Genomic DNA, 20017 nt, shown 5'->3' on the forward strand with positions numbered 1-20017 from the left:
ACAGTGGTCCCACACCTGTCTTGTAAATTCTGGGGATTCTGAGAATAGTTGGATCCATGAACCCTTGGATCCCAATCTTAGCTACAGAATTGAACAACCTTTAATGCTCGTTTAACTTCATCACGCAACTTATCCCGTTACCTCCAACATATTAAACAGGTGATTAGCAGGCAAGAGATACTAAAACTGTCCGGAAGCTCACAGTGTCTGTAGGAGTGCCCAACCAGACGCATTCTCCTTGCTGCTATTCAGGAAAGAAGTTTTAATGATCTTGGGTCATAGTATTCACCACTCAGGAAGTCCAGTAGAATAGCTCGTCTCAGGAGTTCAGACCATATTCAAATCTTGTGAATGGATGAAAGGAATAAAGGCCCATTCCTAAGACCCTGATTTATGAAGGCAAACGTAGAAATGGGAGAGAGACTTGTCTGTCATATCTATGGTTGGCCTTAGTTCTGTGTGTGTCTCAGGCCATAATTACCATAGGCTAGGTGAGTCAGAGGTGAATCAGATCTGTGCTTTTCCACTCATTGAACTCAGCAATAGATCAGATTCAATGAAAAGCATTTGATGGGCTTTATTAATGAACTTTACTTTGGAACTCTCAGAAGAAGAAGGTGGCACAGAGAACAGATGCTGTTCATTGGAAATGCAGGCACGTCTTGTGAACGTCATCTCAACATTTGCAGAGGCCCCCCCCAGGGTGCATTCTCAAAATTCAATTTTTCTGCATGGACAGACACATACAGACATCACTTTGTTGTTGTCAGTTGATGTCATTCAAGACGAAGAGTGATATTCATATTGCCACGGGCAGCACAGACAATACTTTATTGACCTTGGCATGGAATATGTACCAACAGGGAGCTAGTGTACAATATGGACAATGATGGTCTATTGGTCTAATCATTCGGACACTTAAATGAGGCTACTTTAGCCATCGGTGGTGACTGACAAATCAGCAGATTTGACAATGGTCATTGTAGAAACATTTCTGCCAATGGAAAGCAATAAGAACAAGATTCTTAATGGTTTCCCGTTACTAATGGAGCCATTTCATTGCCATTACAGTGGCAAATGGTCCATTTGTATTAGCCGTGGTGATAGCCCTCATCTTATACATTGGTTTTGCCCTGCGTATTGGACTGCCATCAACACTGATGTAACCGCCTGGTCTTGAGTAGACTTCTTGTGTAATCTGTCTGTAAACCCATTTCTTCCTTTGACCCCACTACATCCACAACATGTCTGTCCGTTCTCAACCTTGACAACAGCCAATGTAACCTTTTTTCCGCTCCTCTCCCTCTCCTGCCACCCCCTCCCCGGATCCTGCAGACTGTCCTGCGTCCTACACCCTAACTCCTACGTCCTGCCTCCTACGTCCTACAGCCTACCTCCGATAGTCTACCCCCTGTCCTACCTCTGTCCCGCGAGTCTCTCCCAGGGCCGGTGTGTGTGTGTGTGTGTGCAGTGAGCTATGAAGACCCCCCTGTGCAGCCTGCTGCTGCTGCTGGTCTTTCTGTGCCCCCCTGGAAGGAGTGACTGTCAGGGGGAATGTCTGTCCTGCGGCATCTTTCCGCCTCAGCAGCAGGCCTTCAACACCCTGGTAGGTGTGTGAGTGTGTGTGTCTGTGTGTGTGTGTGTCTGTGTGTGTGTGTGTCTGTGTGTGTGTGTGTGTGTGTGTATATAACTTATTCATACTATTTGGACTCTAAAGAACCCTGACCCATGCTGATCACGCAGACCTGAAAGTCATTGAATCCCTGCCAACTTTAAGCATAAAACTCCAGAAACACGTTGAGGTTGTGATTGAAAAATTTGAATGGGCTGAGTCACCCCGCTCCCCCATTGTGTAAAAATAGGTAGTGGGAACGTTCAGTTCGCGTAGCAATCATGACGCTAATTTGGCTAACGAGGATGTGGGCAGAGCCACCTGGGCCCAGTGCAGAATAGTAATGTACCAATGTAACTGACTGCTACTCAGATCAGCTGCCTGCGCTGGCTACAGTGATTGACACATTGTATTAGCATCCCATTGTATTACCCAGCTTTCCACAGACACCAGACGGAGTCCGCTGAGAAACAGTCTCTCGCTTCAGACGGTTCCCTTTATAACTCAGTTGCGCCCACACGCTGGCACACACTCAAATACAGCTTTTGTTTGAGGCGTGCACACACACCCACGCTCACGCCCGCGCACACCCCACGCATGCACGCTCCCACACGCGCACACGCACGCACGCACACCCCTCCACCCACGCACATGAGCTCTTTCAGATAGCTGCAGTGATCTGAAGAGGACAATACCCTGGAGGGCCCTTCATTTACTCCACATAATTAATTTCAGTTGATCTTTCATTTATCTAATTTCTCTGGGATCTGCTAGGAAAATGGGATTTGCTTCTTACCTCATCAAAACCGACGTCTTACAGCGATCTTATCGTTCATGTGCTTGATTGCCCACAAGCCAACAAATTACCCAGTTTTACTCAGATAAGCGCTCCTTCAAGGCTTCACTGGCACGGACTGAGGGTTGATGCAGATGTTCTTTAATGTAAAACACAACTCCAGACTACAAGGCGACAGTGATCTAAAGGAGAACATTTGGTGCCAGAGACTTTCAAGTGTCCAGGTTACCCTGGTAGAGCCACACAGCTCAATACAGTAGAAAGGACATTGTGGAATAGCGATGTTACAGTCAGAATACCGTTTTACCTGAGTATTTACCTGGTTTCTGTGTTTATCTATGAATGGAGCCTCCTTACTAACTAAACCCCTACCTCCCTGCTCCTCCCTGTCTCTCCCTGCTCCTCCCTGTCTCTCTCTGCTCCTCCCTGTCTCTCCCTGCTCCTCCCTGTCTCTCTCTCCTCCTCCTTGCCTCTCCCTGTTCCTCCCTGTCTCTCCCTCTCCTCCCTGTCTCCCTGCTCCTCCCTGTCTCTCTATCCTCCTCCTTGCCTCTCCCTGCTCCTCCCTGTCTGTCCCTCTCCTCCCTGTCTCTCTCTCTCCTCCCTGTCTCCCTGCTCCTCCCTGTCTCTCTCTCTCCTCCCTGTCTCTCTCTCTCCTCCCTGTCTCTTCCTGCTCCTCCCTGTCTCTCTCTCCTCCCTGTCTCTCTCTCCTCCTCCTCCTTGCCTCTCCCTGCTCCTCCCTGTCTCTCTCTCCTCCATGTCTCTCTCTCTCCTCCATGTCTCTCTCTCCTCCATGTCTCTCTCTCTCCTCCATGTCTCCCTGCTCCTCCCTGTCTCTCCTTGCTCCTCCCCAGGTGTGTCTGTTGGAGTGTGAGGGTCAGGTGTCTCCCTCCCTCACCTGGGAGCTGTGTCAGCGCGCTCTAGAGCTGCCGCAGTACTCATTGCCTTCGAAGTGGGGCGCTGTGGCTAAGAGAACAGGGGAAGAGCTGATGATGGCCCCCGTGGACCTGGAGTCCGATCTGCTCTACTCAGCCGCCATGGAGCACTTCCAACAGGCGGGGGACCCGGAGCGCCCCAGCCCCCAGTATGACTCTTCCCAGCTGGGCTCGAGCGAGGACGGAGAGGGCCTGGGCCCGGGTCTGGAGAAGAGGGACGACACCGCAGACAGCCAGGGAGGGGGCGACGCGACCCCTCTGGACCTGACCAAACGCTTCGGGGGCTTCCTCAAAGGTCACCACGGCTACAGGAAGCTGGTCGGCCCCGCGGGGCGGCCCCTGCAGAAGCGCTACGGCGGCTTCCTCGGCATCCGCAAGTCAGCCCGCAAATGGAGCAGCCAGAAACGGATGGGCCAGCTGCTGAGGCAGTACCTGGAGATGAGCAGCCGGTCCGGGAGGCTCGGCAGCAGGAGACAGAGCCAGCTGTAGCCCCCCCGCCCCCCCCGTCTTACTGCCGCACCTCGTCCTCGTCCATCCAGTGACCACAACCTCCACGATCGCAGCCACGGCAACCGACAAGGCTGCCTGAACTGTGACCTCATAAGCGCCAGTCCTGTCAGAAGAATAACACCATTTATGCACTCTCTAGTGTTGTATTTAAGCAGTAACTAATGACAACGAATGTTTACTCGAGTCAAGACCGTCCACATGACCCTGACCCCCCCCCCCCCACCTCCAAGTAGGCTCCACATATATCAAAGTGTAATTTTGAAGACTGAAAGTGTGTCAATATCACGTGAGCCCAATTTGGATGAAAAAAAGGTCAAATGTCATTCCACTTCCCCCTGCTCTGGAATGAATGAGTGACTGCCAGCCAGTTACGCTAGGATGGACGCACTTAGCTACTTATAGTTAAAATTTCAAGCACGAGACCATTGCTCAGTGGTTTAATGGGAGATGAAAACCGTTTTTGACATCATGTTTCAGTCTAAGATTATCTATCTATAGTAGGCTACACTATACCCGCCTCTTTCCACAGTGCAGAGGTGAAAGACTAGACTGCCCCACAGATAGGTAGGCTACTACTGCAGCGCAGCATCAGTACCACACTGCCCTCTAGTGGTCACAATTTAGTTTGGTTAAATTCAGTCTGAACCTGACATTGGGGAGGCCAGGTACATGTTGTCTACAAACAATATAGATATATTTTAGTTAATGTATGGACTATGATTTGCTTGCTTTGTTAATACTTACTACTTTAAGTAATTTTACCAATTAAAGTGGAGCAGTTGTAGGCTTATGGTCTAAATAGTAAAGATACTGTAATTGATAGTAAAGAGATTTTTTTTTTTTCTTTACCATTCTTTTGCCAGTATGTTTCATGTGATCTGAGGTAGGTGTGGGCGGTGATCTTGTCATGTGGTTTGTGTCTGTGCATGTGTGCATGTGGGTGTGGGTGTTTCTGAGTTTGTTCCTCATCAGTACACAAACAATTTGTGAATATATAGTGTACATTTCTTATCATATTTCTATTATCATTGAATCTTTGTGAAACCTGTATAGAGAAAAGTACAATAAATTAGTTTGCTATCTCTCTTGTGTCATGTCAAAAAACTCTCTTCAGTCCAACATTCTCAGTTCTTTTTTTGTTAGATAATGTTGCTTTTATCTTGTTTTATTACAATGCTTTTACAAATTCAGTCTTCTAACATGGCGTATTCCCATCGGGTGGACAAATAGCTTTCAGACACAAGAGGAACACTGTTTCTAAACAAGGGGATGGAAGGAAGTACTGTACAAAAGGAACTTCACTCAAAGTCGACTTGAGTCAGACTAAATGTAGCTTATTCTTGTGAATTACAAACATTGATATAGTCTGTCCACCTCAGATAGACAGATAAAGACGATAAAAAAAACTAAAAAGATACAAAATACGGTATTCCATAGTACACAACAATATAGAAGTACTCCTTAACTGTTGTAGTGAGCACAGGGAAGAGTTTGGAAGAAGATTGATTGATCTACTGCACTGTGGATGATAGGAGGTAAGGATCCTTTTGAAGGGGAAGAGTATTGTAGGCCTACCATATCACAGTCTCAACAACTATCACCATCTCAGGTGTGTAGGTCGGGGTACAGACAGAAACCATGTGATCTATTCCCTGGGAAGGACAGAAAAATCAAGAAAAGAGGTATAAAATAAAGAACAGAACAGAATAGTTTTGTCTTGATGGCTTGCAGGCCCTGGTAAATCCTCTTTTTTGATAAAGTCTCTCTTTTTCAATCACCCCCCTCTTTCTCTCTCTGACACACACACACGCACACACATTCGTTTAGTCAGGGAAGCGCTGGCATGCTTTCTTCCAACGGCAGGCCGTGCACCACTGGTCCTTGCGCTCCACTCCGTAAACCTTCCGGCACTTCTTAGCCTCACCGCGCCCCTTCCTGCAGCAAGACAAGACGAGTACGAGAGGAAGTCAGTCACCGTTCCAAACAGGCAACAAGAGAGGAAAGATAAATCAGATCAGAGAAATGAAATAAATCAAGAAACGTCCAGCAAAACCGCCATGGCGCCAAACGCGTCATGTTGCGTTGATAGAAAGGACAGGGGGGAAGATCAAATCAAATCAAACTTTATTTGTATAGTGCATTTCATACACAGAGGCAACACAATGCGCTTAACAGAGAGCAATGGGGGGGTGGGGTGGGCATAGGTCCCATCCCTACATAATCCAGAGGGAAGAAGAAAAGCAGTTTCACCCGGGGGCCAGAAAAGTGAGCTGTAAAAAGTAGGCTGCACAATTAATCGTGAATTAATCGAAATCGCGATTATGACCTCCGCAATTAACTAATCGCAAAAGGCCGCAATTAATGTGATGTAATTTTGCTTTGAATTGAGTGTGCTAGGACTACACGGATGAATCACAGGTGCTTTTGCTGTCTGACCAATCACATGCGTTCCCGCTGAGTGCGCTGTGCGTAGCAATTTCACTGAGAAGACAGATAACAGTAGGGCAAGACAAGTGTCACAAGAGTACCTGCAGCCTTGAGTAGTGAAAAAATTAGCGAAAACGGGGTCAGTGAGTTAGTAGCAAGAAAGGGATCAACGTCCGTGATTCGAGAGCATTTTGGTTATTATATATTAATATTATATATTAAATATGAATCACAATTATTAATCTCAATTACCATTTTGAAGCAAATAATCGCAATTATTATCTTTTGTCATAATCGTGCAGCCCTAGTAAAAAGTACAAGGAAGAGAGAGGGTTGTGATGAGATAAGGCGCTGGGGACACAGAGAGCGGGAAGGTTAGATGAGGGGCGAGTTGGACCGCACCTGAAGGAGCAGTGACCGCGGGAGGGGGACGCAGTCACAGTCTGGAGCCTGTTGGCGGCGCTGTTCTGCTGGAGCCACTGTTCCCCCGCGCTGACGGACCTGCAGCGAGGTCTCACCATCTGGAGGGAGGCGGGAAAGAGGATGCCAGACATGTTAGCAGAGGGCTAAATGACAGAGCGGTAGACAGACAGGCAGCCAGGCAGACAGAGAGGCAGACAGACAGGCAGACAGAGAGGTAGACAGACAGGCAGCCAGGCAGACAGAGAGGCAGACAGACAGGCAGCCAGGCAGAGAGAGAGGTAGACAGAGAGGTAGACAGACAGGCAGCCAGGCAGACAGAGAGGCAGACAGACAGGCAGCCAAGCAGACAGAGAAGTAGACAGACAGGCAGCCAGGCAGACAGAGAGGCAGACAGACAGGCAGACAGAGAGGTAGACAGACAGGCAGCCAGGCAGAGAGAGAGGTAGACAGTCAGCCAGACAGACAAACAAACAGACAGCAAGGTAGACAGACAGGCAGACAGGCAAGCAGACAGGCAGGCAGTCAGACGGACGACCCACCTGTGTGTTCTGATGGCTGGATACAGAGAGTGGGGGCGTCCAGCACTGGGAGGCGGGGCTCCGTGAGGCCGCGGTCACCTGGACAGGAGCGCACGCCTGGAGGAAAGGACACAAAGCACACCCCTTTCAGATCCGGACCCCGGGAGCCTCCATTCATAGCGCTGTACTGCTCCCCCAGCAGTCGAGCGCCACCCGACCCTCTAATCTGGGTGAACCCAGCCGCAGAGAGTAGGGTGTCCAGCGGCCCTCGGGGGGGCAGTCTGTCACCGAGCATCCGCTTCTAGTTTCAACTCTGAGGTTAGTCTCTCTCCAGGCTCAGATATTATGTGGAATCGCTGCGCTCCACATACTACATAATAGAGTCTGTGCCACTTCGCCGCTCAAGTTGGTATTCTGAGGGCGTATCGACGGGTCAAAATTGAAAGAGTGACAGGTCGTAGCAGCAAATGGGAGACGCTAGCCCAGGTTAGATGGGCGGGGCATATCTATGGGTGGGAAGGCCTGATCGCGGAAGTCGTTATTGATTGGTGATGCAGGGATTCCTGCGAAAGCAATGAATTGACAGGATTTGAGCACCAGATTTTTGCATGAAGTGCCCCAGACCCATAGAGAGACCTGCAGCATGCAGTAACGTCGTTAGCGTAGCTTACGTAGTGTATCAGCGAAAGAGCTCTCAGGGGTCTGGCATTGAGGCTACTCTGAGGTAAACTCTGAGTCGCTGTGAAGGTCACGTAAACCCTCCCTGGTAGCTAGGAGACAACAAAATGGCAACAAAATGGCCTGACACAGACACGCACTGGCCTGGCTCCCAGACTGCTACATGTCTGTGCGCTAGAGACCCACAGCTCCAAGGTTGTTGGCTGATGGTTGACACTAAAGCCCCGGGTAGCCCGCTGCACAAGCCCCTGGTAACCCAACCCAACGAAGGTAGCCCCGCCCACCTGGTAGAGGTGCTCCGTGTGGATCTGCCAGAAGCTGCTGGGGGCTGACTGGCTGAGCGGACTGGGCTGCACCGGCCCGGAGTTGGACCTGGGCCTTGGGCCCTGGGGGATCTGCAGACCGGAGGAAGGAGGGGAGCCACAGGGAGGCCAAGGGGCATGGGGGGCCGGGGTCTGGGCCTGGTTCTGGGTCTGGATCTGTGCTGAGGCTGGGGACAAGAGGCTGGGGTCCACTGCCACCTCCCCAGAGATCTTAGTATAGTAGAAGTCCTCCTCCCTCTGAGAGTGCTCTGAGCCACACCTAAATGTGTGTGTGAGAGAGAGAGAGAGAGAGAGAGAGAGAGAGAGAGAGAGAGAGAGAGAGAAGAGAGACATTAACTTGAGAGACATTAACTTCAGTATTTTACTCTAATTATTATTGAGTACTGAGCAGACAGCAGCTATAGATCACAATGCAATACTGGCGGCTGTAGCTCAGGAGGTAGAGCGGGTCCTCCAATGATAGTTGTGCTGCCTCTGTGTATGAGATGTGCTATATCAATAAAGTTTGATTTGATTTGATCAGCTGACTCACCCCAGGTGCAGCACGCGGACGTGTCTCTTCATCCCAACTGAAGAGGTGAGCACCGTGCCACAGCCAGGCCACAGACACCTGTAGGCTCCCTTGAAGGACCTCTGGGTTTACACACACACACACACACACACACGCACACACACAGGGAGCAGAGACATGGCGAGGACAGACAGAGGCGTGATGAGGACAAACAGAGGCGTGGCAAGGACAGACAGAAGGAGAGGGTGAACGAGGGAAGATGGAGGGAATGACGATGAGAGACAGAGAAGGGTGCTTAGTAAGTCTTGAAACAAATATCAGCTGTAACTCTCTTCATCTCACACACACACACGCACACACACACACACACAACCTCTCACCTTCGACTTCTTGTCGTTGAGCTCCTCCCACTGCTCCAGTTCCATGTGCAGGCCTTCGTCGGGGCTGCTGTCCATCTCGGTGACGGATGGCGAGGGGGCGGGGCTAACGCTGCCGTGATCCCAGCTCCAGTAGCCGCTGCTTCCGCTATCTGAAAGCTCCCCGCCCGTACACTCCATGTCCCCTGAGGAGCCTGCTAAAAACACACACAGACACAGACACATTGAGGTCACACACACAGAGAGGTCACACACATAACCACACACACACAGACACGCACACATACACACAGAGTGGTCAGTATCCGGCTCCATCTGGCTGTCTCTGAGCCATCTCTGACGGCACTATCAAGACACTGTCCAACCACCACAGGGGCCAACCATCTGTGTGTGTGTGTGTGTGTGTGTGTGGTACTGACCTGGCCCAGGGGTTGGGTCCGTCTGGGATGTGTTCTGGACCACAGGACTGCAGGACAGGCTGGTCAGAACCATGGCGGCCATGATCTCATCCATCTCCACTGACTCTGGGCTCCGGAAACTGGGGAACAACAACAACAACAACAACAACAACATGATTTAGGATCTGAGGGACATCATGCATAGAAGCGCCACCCTGCGGTCTTCCCCTGTCCACACTCACCTGTATGGAGCATTCACACTGACTGGCACCGGACATGATGGCATTGTGGGATTTGTAGTCTGCATGCGAGCAGAAGGGTTGGTCCAGCCCCCCTCTGTTCTCCTCTGGGGCAGGAAGACAGGTCCCTGATGGTGGTCCAGAGACTCAGTGCTGTCCACCTTGCCGTGGGCCCCCTCCTGCCCACAGCACTGCATATACACCTGGGGAGAGGAGACCGGGAGGACCAGGGTGATTTCTTGCTGATATTAGCGTGAGATACACTCCTTTTCAACTCACTCCTTTTCAATCTGTCCACTCATACAGAGCCATTTCTTCTGCTCAGAAACAGACATTTTGGGTTCCTAGCAGCAGAGCTGAAAAGGGTTCTATCTAGAATCTTCTGGTTCTAGGTGGAACCTTTTCTCAGGTCTTCGATTATTACAAATGGTTCTATATGATTAGAACTGTTTAAGTAATTTATAAGGGCTCCAATACCAGGGTTACATGGCCATAGGGACCATACCGACATATGAAGGTTTCATGAACAGCCAAGACAACAAGTGAGTCTGACTGGTCATAGCCACAGTCCAATCTACCGTCAACCTACCAGGCTCTCCTGTAGCTGGTCCCTGGGCTGCCTGCTGCCCGCTGGTCCTGCTGGGGAGGGACAGGCCTCGTCCTCCTCCCTCGCCCCGTGTTCCATAGCTGCCATGGTGGTCCTCACCTTACCTCACCAATCCAGGTCACAGACCTGCGCCCCCTATAGGAGAGCCTGCGAGAGACAACAACGTCACTCGTTAATTCTAAGTAGATGATCTATAAATAGCACTTTTCATAGTGCATGGCTTCATCACTCAGTGTAAAAAGCCTGGAGACAGTGGTGGAGAGGAGGAGGAGGGACAAACTGAAGTCTATTCTGGACAACCCCTCCATGACGAGCTGTAGCAGATGGGGTGCACCTTCAGCCACAGACTCATCCCACCCAGGATGTCAGACTATCCGGCCATCAGACTCTGTAGCAGTGCCTGAGCATTCCCAAGTGTCATAGAGGTGTGCATGTACTGTATGCATGCATATATATATATATATATATATATATATATGTATATATGAGTATTAATAGACATACAGTCTGGATGTATATAGATATTCTATATATTACACATGCTGTATGTATGGATATATGTATTCCTTGTTATTTTTATGCTTGTTGCTATTATGTATATTATGTAACCCTAAACCTGCATTTCCAACCTTTTGCTGTAATTTACCACTGCTGAAACACCAAATGTCCTCCTACAGGGATTATTAAATTGAATACCTATCTATAATCCCTGTTAATAACTGAGTCTTGCAATACAGTAGCTAGCCTACATGCCGTAGTAGGCATATAGCCCCAGACGGCTTGGATAAGGCTCTCTCTCTCCACCATGGACACGGATGGATGCTAAGAGGATGGAGTTGAGGCAGGAGAGAAAAGTGAACACAGCAATGTCAAATTAATTACAATGCCCAGCACCATATTGTTGCTTCGCGTCTATTAGATGGAATCAATATGCTATAGCCTACATATTGTTATTAGTTTTAATAATGTATTGATATTTCAATGTTTAAACGCGGCCATTTGAGTACGGAGCGATATTGCAAAGCGCAGAGGAGTCTCTTCCACTGGTAAACAACTTAGAAAGGGGGGCGGCACGGCAGCTCTCATTGGCTGAAAACTGATGTCAAGGAACACGCCCCTTTCTGACAACGTGTTAGGACACGGGTCTCGGCGAAGCGAGCGAGAGGGGAGGGAAATAAACAAGCTATCTTCAGTTCTATACACAAAAAGTGAAGTTCGGTCCAAGGTATTCCTAAATTTGAATACCAGAAATATACAATGCACCAAAGTCAACCCCGAAATCAGACATTTGCAGACACAATATTGTCAAACGCGACAGAAATAACCACCCGGCAACCCAGATTAGGGAAATGCCCCCTACTGTGATGGAACAGGCTAATAATGTTTCCGATAACTTGATGTTTTCATAAACCTTTTCAGTTACTGTAATTATAACGAGTAGACTTGTTTCTACATTTACCGTGTGGCCGATGGAGACTTGCGTCCCGTTTGAGGAGCGAAGCGTCGCTAACCACTGCTGTCCCACCGTTCGCCGGGTCTGCCTTCCAGTGAAAGGGGGGATGGATGGACTAGAGGCGTGTACGTGAGATCTTGTGGTGGAGCTATGCCGACTGTGACAGCTGGGCACAGCGCAAGATATCAGTCTGCAGCGCAAGATCGGTCTGCAAGCGCAGTAATGTCGCGACGCACAAAGGATGATCTCTAGGTGAGAGGTTACCAGAGCAGGATCGTGCTTACGCAGCGCACAGACAATGTGCAGTGGAAAAAATATGAAACATGCAGACAAAAATGATTTTTGCTACCGTTCTGTTTCCATTGGATGTGTGCAGATATTTTGTTTTCAATTATGCCAATGGTCCCTTTGCAACGTCATAATTTCTCCATCTTGGTTTCGAAAATAAACAAAAACAAAGCATGAATAAACCTAACAGTGGATAGGCTATATATTTTATTGCCACTCGTCATATAGACTATAGGTTTATCAGTGTTTAAGATTCATCTTTTTGGGAGATACAGGCTTTATCAGTAAACACTGGCCACTAGGCCTATCTATAGCACCATAGGCATTTTAATCAACAAAACGTGGAGTTAAACAGAGACATGAATTCCAAGTAGCCTATACCACACAGCAAACAACAGACATATGAAAGCACCTGTTTTGGGAGTATACCAGACATATTAGTGCGTGTGAGTAGCTGGATTAGTCCTGTGTTGCCAGACACAGGGGGGATTTTAATCTCAGCACCCCTCCGTACAGACAGGCGGTTGCCCAGTCCCGACCCAGACGGAATGCTGTTACGTCACATGACTTTGGCCTAACCTGTGCTTCGAACCAGGTGCATGGAAGCTCATTTTAACAAGATGATAATATGCAGCATTAGTCTTCAGAATGACACGTGGATTTACATGGCAGTGTGTTCATACAACAAGGCTGATGCTGAGAAGAGATGCTAAGACATTGTGTTGCTATGTTTTTGGGCCATTGACCTAAACAGACAACACTAATGCAGTATTTTTACTGATAGTAGGCCTAATGTAAAAATCGAGCCAAATATGAGAAGCTGAATGCGGCAAGGTGGCGTAATACTGTCGCCTCACAGCAAGAAGATCTCTGGGCCTTTCTGTGCAGAGTATGCATGTTCTCTCCATGTTTGCAAAGGTTTCCTCCCAAAGAACCCATATGAAAAGCATGCAGAAGAACAGATAGCTAACGCTGTTCGTCCCTGACGAAGACGGACAGGACAGGAGCACTTGGTTGGTCCCTGTGGCGCGTCCCGTGAACGCTGTCTACTCTCTGCCCTTTGGGGAAGGACGACAAGCAGAGAACATTTCATCAGTGACCCTGATGCATGTGTGTGTGGTCCTTTGTGTCACCCATTGCACGTGTGTGACGGTGTGTACTGCTGTGTGACAAATAAAGACTTTGAAGTCTGCAGACCCAAGCTCCCTCATCATCGTTTCTCTGCTTCTGTGTTCACGTGTGTGTGTTGTGTATGTGTGTGTGCTCGCGCATGTGTGTGTAACTGTATATGTGTAACTCCTGTATGACATGTAAAGTCTTAGAAAGATGATTCTCCCGATTGACAGGCCCTGTCTCATACACATGTACAGTAGGTGGTCCAGCAATCCATTAGTGTCACCAGGATGAGCTCTGCTCTGACGTTACTGCATGTCTGGGATGAGTCCTGTTGAGGTTGCTGGGGTCAGGTGGGGGTTTAGGTGGGGATTGTACAACTGGCTTTGGCACTCTGATACTGAGGTCAGGGGTGAGGGGGTCATCTAGCTGTAGGAACAAACATTCCATAGGGAGGATTAAGCCTGAGCAACTTAAAGGTTTAAATGTTTTTAAGTATTACATTTCTAGTGTGATGACAGCCTGGAGACTGATTGGTTATTGGGTGTAGGCCTACCTGTTGATGAATATGGCTGTCAACAATTGGTGCCGTGACATCGAACCCTGAGAAAGTCCAAGACTGGTCGTCAGCCAAAGCAGACGGCTACAGCCACGGGAGACGCCTGGCAGTGCAGCTGTGACCTGAACGACCCCGGACAGAGAATCAGACCCAACTAAGTGAGTGGGTTCGGTATTCCGATCCTAAAAATTGAATCAGTAAATCTCAACTATACCACACATAGTCTCTCAACAAAACCAGTGCTGGAGGTGAATGTATGTAGCTACATGTCCTATGTTTGTAATGCCAAGGTATCTGCCAAGGTACGCGCATTGTTTTGTCTGGTGAAGTAGGCCACTGCTCCACTTCTCTATATATTGTATTTGTTACCTCTGGGGACAAGAAGAATTCCCCAACCGAGGGCCTGTGAGAGACCAGGAGATAATCATCCACGTAAGACATGGGATGGTTTTATATGTATGTAGCCTTTAACATGCCTTAAAGAAGACCTGCAGGGTTTCCATCCTGGGGTTTCCATCTACATGAAATAGGGTGGATGATGTGTTAGTTTTAAGGTAAACCTGTGCGGGCCACAGGACCGAATTGCCTTTGAGAGAAAACCTGTGGGATCGGGATGATTTTGGAATTTATGTTTATTGTTACACATGGAAGCTAGATGTGTATGTATGTATGCATGGGCCTAGAGTTATATACATTCTCGGGAAGCGTTGTTGGTTAGGTCACTGTGATAAAATCATACCGTGTGTGACCCAAAACCTTATCCGCTCCAGCAGAGTGCTGGAACCGTTCCTTCTCGCTCCTGACTCAGGCCCTCCCCTACAACCACACCAGAGCCAAACTACAGGAAACCAGTCGCTTGACTATCAGCAAGAGAAAGAGTAGGCTTAGGGAGGGGAGTTGGAGGAGGAGATAGAACACCGTCAATGATGGGTCCGAGGTCTGTCTCATCTTACCAAAGAGCGCCTGCCCCACTGACTGGGGCGGGGCTGAAATGACGAGAGGTTAAATGTGGAGCCCGAGTTTCTGCCCCCTCCGCACCCTGACAAGCTCAGGAGGGAGAGGGGGGATCGTAAATGTGAGGCACTGCCACCAGCTGCTTCGAACTTGCTCCCCCTACGATCAGGGGGTGGTACTGTTGGTGCAGAGGGCAATCTTGAATGCTGGTCGGCTAGTGTAAAACATCCACGCGATGTAGGTGATGTGAACATGGCTCAGGCCAGTCACCCGTTGATCGTTGACACACTAACTAAAGCAATCACCACCAAGGTCAGGAGAGTAGAGGAGAAAGCCAGAGCTCCACAGATCCCATTCAGAGCTAGGGATAACAAACGAGAGCGTCATTTTTGTGGGCACAGAGGCCATTGGAGAAAGAACTGTAAACAGAGGAGAGAACAGCTGTCCCAACTTCATACACGGCTCCCCCATTATTAGTAGATGCCACTGCTCCGCGTCCTAGGCCGCCCTGTTACAAAAGCCAGAAGGTCTGTATGTAACAACCACCTTGAACGGATGCCAATGTAGTGTTCCTCCTTGATGCGAGGGGGGGTTGGCTACCGTCACACCTCATCGCTGTCTAGAGGGAACCGACACCAAATGAGAGAGCAAATACAAGGCATGCATGGTGCAGGGGGGGGGGAGCCTATTTTGGGTGAGAAAAACCAGACCATTCCTGCTGGAATTGGGATCTGTGCCTCTCACGACCTCTGTGTGGGTGGGACAGGTAGGATAACCCCTACTGGGTCTTGATGTGATTAATGTCAAAAGACACACTCGTGGAGACACTCCTAAGAGTCGAGGTAACATTCTGGCTGACCAAGCAGCAAAACAGTCAGCTCGAGACAGAGAGAGACCATACAAGCACATTTGTCCTCAGTCCAACCCGCTCCCCCGTATCAGATTGATAGTATCACTGTGAGGGGAGGAGGGGAGGGGGGGAGGTGTGGACATGGAGGGAGAATGGGGCAAAAATGGACTTAGACAGTGTGGCAACAAGGTAAAAAATTGGTTGCACCACAACGGTTGCTCCCTGGCAACACAGATTCACTCCATTGTTCTTACCATCCTCAGAGTAGTGGACTCAGACTGAAAGAATGAACCGTGTCATCAAGGAGAGACTCACAAAGTCATCAGGAGGGTGTGCTTTGGCCCGACGCTTTGAGTCTCGTGCTTTGCTCCATTCGAGCAACACACAATTGGGAGACGGGCCTTAGCCCTTTCGAGGTCATCTGTGGCAAGCAGATGTTCATCTCGCTAGTGAGGCGTTGAGTGGTTACTGTGAGGAATTGAGCATTTGCATGAGCATTGAGCTCTGGCCAGGGCTCACAAACAGGTGCTGGCAGCATGGAGCGAGATCCCAGAAGGGGGACATGCTCTAATCCCAGGCCAGTACGTGATGATAAAGAAGTTTCAAAGAAGAGACATTAGATGCGAAGTGGGAGGAGCCTTATCAGATCTGGTTCATCACCCACACAGCAGTTGAGGTAGTAGGGAAACCCAATTGGAGCCAAGCTAGTCAATGTAAGGTGGTCGCGACACCTGACACAGATTAAGCTGAGTAAGCCTCAAAGTAAACACACCTTAATAAAATTGGATAACTTGTAGAGCCAAACATTCCAGACTCAAAACATCATGGTAGAATAGTGTCCAGCACCCCAAAAACTAGGGACAGCCGTAGCAGCTGTTGTTCGAACAGAGCCCTTAAGCTAAAGATCCATACGTCTAGCGATGGGGGCGCACTCGGGGTGAAGACAGCAAATTGGGGAATTACACAGTAATGTTCCAATTTGCTCCCACTGTTCGGATGACTGTAGCGCTGCTAAAGGGCTAGAGAGAAGTGGGTGCTAGGACCGTAGACAGTTTACAACGAACCTTCCAAAAGGTCAAGTCTGGAGTTGACAGTGGCTCTTCTATAAAAAGATAATAATAACCATTATATATGATCCGAGAGAGAGAGAGAGAGAGAGAGAGGAGACATGCTCTCACAATCAGAGAGTGGAATGCATAATGCTGTCAGAATTTTCTTGTGTTTTTCTGTGCAAACAGGTGGAGTTGGGGAGAAGGACTTCCGGGTTGACTTGGGACACGGTGGCCACGTGTGCCGGAGTTCAACAGGAAAGACATTACTCTGGGTGGAGACGTCGACGACCAAGACGGGACATTTGAACTTTCACACCACACAATAACCTTTTCATCCTCCATTCACAGCTTGCTGGTCAGGGACAGGACGTTGATGCCAGTGATTGTGGAGGGTGTGGGTCATTGTCATACTGTGAATAAAACTCCAGTTTGCACTTGAGATATACTCATTAAAACGGAGACAGGGGTATTGTGAAGTGTATTTTGTTAAAGCGTTTTTTTTATTTTTTATCTCTGGTTCAGGGACCCTCGAATGTGGAGTAATTTTCCTTTCACAGCAGAAATTCACACAGCAATACATGAAGTGATCTGATAGATACATTTTTCGCTTTGCTTTAGAATTGTAATCATGCTAGAGGAAGGTATTATTATGTTATGGTTTAGACATTAACCTTTTTTATCTTAGACATGTTTCCATGTTTGCTTCTTTTTCTTTCTGCATAATGGCTGTTCAGGTTTAGGTTTTGGAAGTCAACATTTCTCTTGATCATTATGATTTTGCGTGTTCACGTATAATCTAGGGGGGATTGATGAATATGGCTGTTTTTCAGAGAAATGTTGGTTTAATCTGATCCTGTTAGCTGTTTCTAATTATGATGATTGACCCCTGAGTGTGGCTGTCGACCGGAGTTTCTGTAAGAAACTGTGTCTCCCTTCCATAGACTTATGAGATAAAGATGACATTCCATGGTTGGTACATTCTGTGGACAACAGCAATTGTTGTGGTTAGAGATAGAGGCTGCCGAGGCGGCGTAGGTTGTCTTGATTCAAGGCCATAGCCACAGAAGAGACCAGACCAGTCCAGACCAGTCTGATTGGGGAAGAGGGGGGGGGGGGGGGGGACACTCAAACCATAAGAGCGTTGCAACGAGACCAATGCTTTGATTTGGGTTAGACAGCCATTACAGACAGGTCAGCTGAACATTAGACTAGGTGCCAACGTCTTTTGTATGCTAAAAACCTTCTGTAATAAACAGCTTTTGATTGTCACTCAAATCCCGTGTTGGAGAGATTCATTTGGAATACACCTGGAAAAGGGACACTGGACTGTGTGGTATTGTGTGAGATTGGGGGCCGTCTTTTATTTAAATCAAAACACAATGCAGAGCTGAATAAGGACAGTGGTGGAATGAGCTGCCCACTGATGTCAGGACAGCAGAGTCGCTGCCCATCTTTCGTCGCAGGCTCAAAACTCATCTCTTCAAGAAGTACTACAACAATCCTCCCACCTAAGCACTTATTATATTATATTGCACTGTACTTTAGATTGTGATTCTTGCACTTTGCCTTCAGCACTAGATTATGCTCTTAGTCACTTGTTTGTTTTAGAAAGAAGATGCACTTGTGAGTTCTGGCAAGTAGTAGTACATTGGCTCTTCCTACGTTAAATGCAATTATTGTTAGTCGCTTTGGATAAAAGCGTCTGCTAAATGACTGTAATGTAATGTAATGTAATGACAAAGATAAAAGACAACGAAAGTCAACACTGTCCAGCACTGTTGTTGGATCAGTGTTTTCAGAGGGCAGGCATTCCAGGCATGCTCTTGTGGTCCCTCCAGAGTGTGAAGGATCCATCACCTTGGTCTGCAACAGGAATGAACAGTTGGTTGAAATCTAAAGTGTGCTTGATGTGCCTTGTTCACCAAGCTAAAGGCTTGTATCTGTAACATCCTCACTGTTACAGCACCTGAGTCTTTAATTCCGTTGCTGGTCATCTGGGCGTCCTGTCCGTCAGTCTGTAGAACAGAAAGATAGAATGACACTGATAAACACTGTGTGTGTGTGCCTGTAAATGTGCTGCCTCAGGTTTTCTGTACCTTCTAGAGGTCTTATATAGGCCTATTATGATCGGTTCGCTCTGTCCTATTGCATGGCTGATCAAGTCGACCTCTCCAGCCTCCGGTTCCCTCAGGCAGACAGTATCTACTTCCAACTGGGGATCCCCCTGGCCCCCCGAGGTCCTCCCCAGTCCTCCTAGCTCTCTGCTAACAAGCCAACTGTATATAATAGCTATCAGAATGACTCCTGCCCTCCTGCTGGTTACCAGTCATTCACCATTAAGGGCTATTCATTGGCCACCAATGAGTTGGAGTAAAAAGAACAGAACTACCTATAAAGCATCCGAGTTTCATGCTAGGAAAGATGGAGACAGGCAGACAGACAGATGGACAGACAGACAGAGTGAGTGAGAGAGAGAGAGAGAGAAAGAGAGAGAGAGAGAGAAAGAGATGTGGCCATCGCTACCTGTCCCCATGCAGGATCCGTCTGGGCATTGGTTTGTCTAGAGATGAGGATAGGGACAATCAGACATAAATACCATTTTCACAACTTAACGTTCACAAACAGAACAGATATGAATAGTTGAAATTAGGCATTTTGTTATACTCATCTCGTAGAGTCAAATTAATGCACATAGCTCTATTAAACATACATGCCAGACTGTGACAGCCTTTGTAGAAATGACAATAACTTGAGAAATAGTGTATAGGTGTGGTCTATGAGATGTATGTCAACAGCTCTGGGGCATTCCTGCAGAAGACTGACAGGTCCTGGGGGTAGAGCCTGATGTTTATGGTCTTGCAGATCTGGAACTACCAGACTGAAGTGTTTATCTTGCCCAGCCCAACCCAGCCCTCAATTTGGCCAAGAGCCAAAGATGAAACAAAAACACATAACAGATCAAATCTACGCTGTTTAACTCATCAACTCATCATCAACATTCATTAGAGTACAGGTGTCAGAAAGCAAAACAGAGCCACTGCTGTTATAAATGTATTTTTTATGCCAATGTTTTATGCACTTTGGTTTTTTATTGTCTGTTTTTATAATGTGTTGCCAGAATGCTAAAGACAAATTTCTATAAAAATTAAATGAATTAATTAGTTAATAAAATAAAATAAATTACATTTAATGGACAATAAAGTGTTTCTTATCTTATCTTAGCCAACATTTAACAATATGCTTGGCTAGATCTGTTCTATCAATGGAATGAAATAGAAGAGAATACTAAAAAGGAATTCAATGCATTTGAATAAGATAGATCTATACTCTACATTCCTTCTCCAGCCCTGGAGCAGGCCGCTCACCTGTGACAGTGGACGCACACGGCGAGGAGTGT

At 47.9% G+C, this 20017-nt stretch overlaps 2 protein-coding genes across 2 annotated transcripts; one reads left to right on the forward strand and one right to left on the reverse strand.

Annotated features, from left to right (window-relative positions):
* Positions 1 to 1477: 1477 nt before the first annotated feature.
* Positions 1478 to 3829, forward strand: pnocb (prepronociceptin b; the record flags this gene model as incomplete). The annotated part of the gene is made up of 2 exons (XM_084440050.1): positions 1478 to 1606; positions 3260 to 3829. The coding sequence occupies 2 exons, from the start codon at positions 1478 to 1480 to the stop codon at positions 3827 to 3829; spliced, it is 699 nt and encodes a 232-aa protein (XP_084296176.1).
* A 1168-nt stretch (positions 3830 to 4997) lies between these two features.
* On the reverse strand, positions 4998 to 11916 carry znf395b (zinc finger protein 395b). The gene is made up of 10 exons (XM_084439311.1): positions 11811 to 11916; positions 10334 to 10498; positions 9748 to 9947; positions 9527 to 9645; positions 9111 to 9304; positions 8752 to 8852; positions 8181 to 8478; positions 7240 to 7335; positions 6680 to 6798; positions 4998 to 5785 (listed from the first exon to the last, which is right to left on the reverse strand). The coding sequence occupies exons 2-10, from the start codon at positions 10436 to 10438 to the stop codon at positions 5674 to 5676; spliced, it is 1344 nt and encodes a 447-aa protein (XP_084295437.1). The 5' UTR covers positions 10439 to 10498; positions 11811 to 11916; the 3' UTR covers positions 4998 to 5673.
* Positions 11917 to 20017: the final 8101 nt, after the last annotated feature.

This window comes from Borostomias antarcticus (genome assembly GCF_949987555.1).
Source record: "Borostomias antarcticus genome assembly, chromosome: 6".
NCBI classification, from domain to species: domain Eukaryota; kingdom Metazoa; phylum Chordata; class Actinopteri; order Stomiiformes; family Stomiidae; genus Borostomias; species Borostomias antarcticus.